The sequence below is a fragment of the Echinops telfairi genome, unplaced genomic scaffold (genome assembly GCF_000313985.2).
Source record: "Echinops telfairi isolate 266 unplaced genomic scaffold, ASM31398v2 ScPeMD7_70;HRSCAF=299, whole genome shotgun sequence".
NCBI lineage: Eukaryota > Metazoa > Chordata > Mammalia > Afrosoricida > Tenrecidae > Echinops > Echinops telfairi.
In genome coordinates, this window is record NW_022103968.1 from 40,719,774 (window position 1) to 40,724,729 (window position 4,956).

Sequence of the window (4,956 nt, forward strand, 5' to 3'; positions counted from 1 at the left end):
AAAAATAAAATGAAATTTAAAAAAATAAAGGTACAAAGGCTTCTCTTCCAGAGAAAAAAGGCCATCTGAAGTTGGAGGTCTCAGAACAGCTACAGTCTTTGGAAAAGTCCCCCGCCCTCCACCTGTAATAAATCCAGCCACGTTTAGAAAACTAGACCTTTCAGTATCTACGGAGGCTGCTCTGTAAGTGCCCTGTATGCAAGGAGCTTTGTTCTGCAGCTGAGGGGAAGCAGGGCAGTGCCTGCGCCGTGTGCTGCAGGCAACTGGACATCGGTGTCCGCGCAGAGAGGTGCATTTGTAAAATAAGGGTTGGACTTGCTCTTTGCTCGGGTCCTAACCAACTAGCTCCAGCACCCTGTGCGTCTCTGATGGTGGGTTTTGTTTTTGGTTACAGCTGCCCATGCCCAGGGCACAATGACCACAGCAAAGAACACGTTAACTTCCCACCACATCCCACCAGATTGTTGGAGTCCTTTCATCAAAGCACTCGACTCCAAAGCCGCCATTTTCTTGCAGTTCGCGGCTCACAAAAGGCCATCACCTCCTCCTCAGACAGTAAGAGTTTCTGGGCAGCATGAGGTTGCATAGATTTCTGAGGTTCAATTCACATTTTCATATATTTGGTTTCTACAGTCAGGTTTTACACTTTAACAAAGAGATTAGGTGGTAAGGCTGTGTGTACAGGCATGAGGTATAACATGAGCCAGGATCTTGACACGAGCCATACCTCATACAAGGTGAGAATTCCTCTTCATTTACTTCTTTTTCTTTTCTCTCCTGAGGAGCTGGAAGAAGAGGCTGCCCCTCTGACTTCCTATACTATTGGTCTATTACCATTCCCTGTGGGCTCTGATTCGACTTAAAAAAATAAAATTAAATTCATCTTGACTTTAAATTACAGACACACTTTTGCCTCGTTCTAAACAGTAACTTGAAAATCAGCTCATTGAGAAGCAACTGAATAGAAAGCATCTAATCACAACAATAGAAAAGGGAATCAGAGAGCACTTTAAAAAGAAACTTTGGAGCCTCGGGCATTTAGTTGTTCTTTTCCAGGGACTGGTAGTAATCCGTCAGGATTTTCCATGCTTTGGGAGCCATGAAGCCATCTGGGGGGTTCTCTCCCTCCCGGGCGAGCTTCCTCATCCGCGTTCCAGAGATGAAGTCAAACTCATCGTGCCTGTTGGAAGGTGGAACAGAGAACTCAGCACACTTAAGTAACAGCCACCTTAAGGATTCCTCAGTTAGGCTATGAGTTCTACGTCAGGTTCCATGTGCAGAAGATCACCTGGGGACCCCTAAGAATCACCGGGTGAGCTTGAACCTTCAGCACATCTGGGAGGAAGGGGTATTCCCAGCAGGGGGTTCAAGCCTGGTTCTGAGGTCCACATTTTCACTAGAAGTGAAATATTGCACCTTCTTCCAAAATGGGGCATTTCAGGAACGGAACTTGTGGAACAAAAAGGGAAATACGATGAACTGCTAGAAACTCCGTCACATCCGGGAAATAGACCCTGTTGCCAGTGCGCCGATTCTGACTGCCGTGAAATGGCAGGACAGGTTTCCGAGGCTGTCCAGCTTTAGAAAAGTGGACTGTCCCATCTTTCTCCTGGAGAACAACCGGCGGTTGAACAAGGGACTTCTCGGTTAACATAGAAGGTCAGCAAAAAAAATCAGAAGAACCCCTCCGTGAGATGGATCCGCCCAAGAGCTGAAGCAGGGAGCACCCGCATACCAAGGATCATGACGTCAAAGGCAACACAGACCCGCTCCGGATCTACTATGCCCCGACTCTGTTTAAGGAAGCCTCACGAGGCCGGGGACTGCCTCCTCCTCCTCCTCTGCCTACTGAGAGCTCCGAGCCTGGGGAGGGCACCATAAGAACGCACAGACGCCCTTCCCGGTGTGGCCCTTAAAGAGAATTTTTTATTGAGCATTTACTCTATGCAAGACACTAGGTTCCAACTTCAAATAACTTTAAGAGATACAAGAGGTCTTACTTCTCATGGGCTTCTTGTCCCAATAAAGAGCACGTGGGCATGGGCAGGAGAGCCTAATGTTTTCTTTTTAATCCATTTATTAGGGGCTCATACAACTCTTATCCCAATCCATACATATATCAATTGTGTCAAGCACATTTGTACATTCATTGCGCACATCATTCTCAAAACATTTGCTCTCCACCTAAGCCCCTGGCATCAGCTCCTCATTTTTTCCCTCCCTCCCCGCACTCCTCTCCCTCATGAACACTTGATAATTTATAAATTATTATTTTGTCATATCTTGTCCTAGCTGATGTCTCCCCTCACTCACTTTTCTGTTGTCCATCCCCCAGGGAGGAGGTCACATGCAGATCCTTGTAATCGGTTCCCCCTTACCAACCCACCCTCCCAGTATCGCCACTCACACCACTGGGCCTGAAGGGATCTTCTGCCCTGGATTCCCTGTGTTTCCAGTTGCTAACTGTACCAGTGTACATCCTCTGGTCTAGCCGGATTTGTAAGGTAGAATTGGGATCATGAGAGTGGTGGGAGTGGGGTGGAGGAAGCATTTAGGAACAAGAGGAAAGTTGTATGTTTCATCGTTGCTACATCGCACCCTGACTGGCTCGTCTCCTTGCCAAGACCCTTCTGTAAGGGGATATCCATTGGCCTACAAATGGGCTTTGGGTCTCCACTCTCCACTCCCCTCCTCATTCACTGTGATAAGATTTTTTGTTCTGATGAGGCCTGCTACCTGATCCCTTTGACACCTCATGATCGCACCGGCTAGTGTGCTTCTACCATGTGGGTAGCCTAATGTTGGCAAAGGGCCCAAATGTTGCCTCACCATTCCAGTTTACAAAGGCTGACAGCAGGGGATTCCTCAGGAATACCTACTTTGCTGGATCGTAGAAGTCCATGGCTCTTTTGACTTTGTTGTAGGCAGCCACACGGAAGGGAATGATTTCCACCGAGGTAAGGCCTGGGGCCATGCTCAAAACCTTGCCTCCATGGGTGGGCTCATACAGGTCTTTCTTGGTCTCAGGGTGGGGCATTCCTGCAGGGTCCCGGCCAACAATGTAGAAGTTGGCACCTGCAATCATCCGTGCCCTGCAGTGCCACTGGACCTAGGAAACATGACATAAGAGATATTCTTTCTAGTTACTAATTACTGGTCAACTCTATGGCCCCTATCCACCAAGACACCTTTTTTCTGTTTGCAGAGGAATCCAAGGAAGTGAGTCGACTAGAAATGACAAGGCAGGCACTCCGCTGTCTAAAGTGCAGGTTCTCTTCTTCGGGGCCTTACGTGGTCATACGGTGTAAGACAGGCGCTTTTAAAGACAAAATCTCTCCCCACTTACATTTCCTCATCTCCTCTCCAAACAGATGACCAGACTGGCAACACTTAGATCTTAAACGTTCTCCAAGATTGTGGGATTACACTTTGCAGTTCCTCCCTACCCAGGATCATCACAGTTTAAAGGGAACCGCAAACTCTAACATCTGTTCCTATTAGCAACAGGGAGCTAATAATCTTGCGTGTGCATACATGGACTGCAGTTCAGCACAACACTGAGAATTCAAAATGAACTGCCTTCTTTATAGGGCAGAGAGAAAGGCATAGGATGGCCAGAGGAGCTAGGAGCCTGGAGTTTTGATCTGATGGAAGGGGATTCATTAAACGCAGTCTGGGGCATCCCAAAGGTTTGGGCCCTTTTAATCCCCCAAACTTCTCACAGTCTCATGCCAGTGTCCCACACTGCCGGTGCAGAGGGACAAAGAACACTTGCTTGATGGGTTCACTGTGTTTTGATGAAAGAGGGACACCATTCTTTGAAAGGCATCTTTTCGCTCCCCTGTAGCTCACAGGCATGGTGAATCACTTAGAATGCGACGGAATTCATCTGGGTGGAATTTGCCCTGTGACACAGGTAAGCGGCTTTCCTTATCCCATTGACCTGGCAACCTCCATCTTCTCAAAGGCAATGCATACCAACTTTGATGAGGTGTCTCTAGCATTCTTCCAGGTAGGTATTCAAGGGACACATAAGGAGCCCTGATGGCCCAATGGCTCAGCATTGAGCTGCTAACCCAAAGGTTCATGGTTGAAACCCATCCGAAAGCTCTGTAGGAGGTCCCATAGAGACCACAACCAAGAAAACCCTAGGGCCGTTCTGAGCTGACAAATAGACTCAAGGCATCTAATAACAACAGATAGAAGCAGAGCTAAGATAGGAAAATCAGAGTGAGCAGATGACTGCAGATCTGTAGCGACCCAGTTGCTCTTTTATCTTTGACTGTGGGCCCCGCAATCCTGCCTCCTCACCTCAGTGGGGCCAGCATACAACATGGGAGAGGGGAAGATAGCCACGATGGTGGACTTGGGATCCAAGACCCCTTCCTCAAGCACCGCCGCATGCTGCTTCATCCTCCAGTCGAGGGGCACATCATCATCCTTGGTCCAGCCACCCAGGGGGTGTAACAGGAGGACAGGGTGCTTATAACCCCTCTCCAGGAGCCGGCGGCGGGTGTCTTGCATCAGCAGGGCATGGCCATTGTGGACAGGATTGCGCAACTGGAATGCAAATACAGCATCTAGGAGGAGAAAGAAAGGCCTAAGGGGAAGGCATGGGCTCACATGTGTAGGAGGGTGAGCCATGGCTGTATTTACTGGCTACTGCCTTCATTGAACCCACTTGCTTTTGACGAGCAGCTGCAGGATACACACAGGGCATTAGAAGGGCACCAAGGCCCAGCGACCGAAGCCCTAACGGGGAGCCTGACTCAGAAATGGAAGCTTTTGCTGCGTGAGCTTTCCTGCCCAGGAAGATTTCGGCAGGGCTCAGCAGGCATCCTCTGGTTCACTTCCCAGGGCGGGGAAGAGGTAACGAAGAGGAACAATTTCTGGGTCCTGCACAAGTCTTTCAACAGTGCACAGAGGAGGAAACTATTTCAGGAAGTCTTCAAAAGC

At 48.8% G+C, this 4,956-nt stretch overlaps 1 protein-coding gene across 1 annotated transcript in view; it reads right to left on the reverse strand.

Moving 5' to 3' along the window:
• Positions 1–319: 319 nt before the first annotated feature.
• PAPSS2 (3'-phosphoadenosine 5'-phosphosulfate synthase 2) overlaps positions 320–4,956 on the reverse strand; it is a 102,471-nt gene continuing 97,834 nt past the window's right edge. Inside the window, exons 9-11 of the mRNA XM_045291671.1 lie at positions 4,312–4,580; positions 2,880–3,109; positions 320–1,180 (exon numbers count right to left, since the gene is read on the reverse strand). Of these exons, the coding sequence (XP_045147606.1) occupies positions 1,039–1,180; positions 2,880–3,109; positions 4,312–4,580 (641 nt within the window). The 3' untranslated portion in view covers positions 320–1,038. The remainder of the gene's footprint in view (positions 1,181–2,879; positions 3,110–4,311; positions 4,581–4,956) is intronic.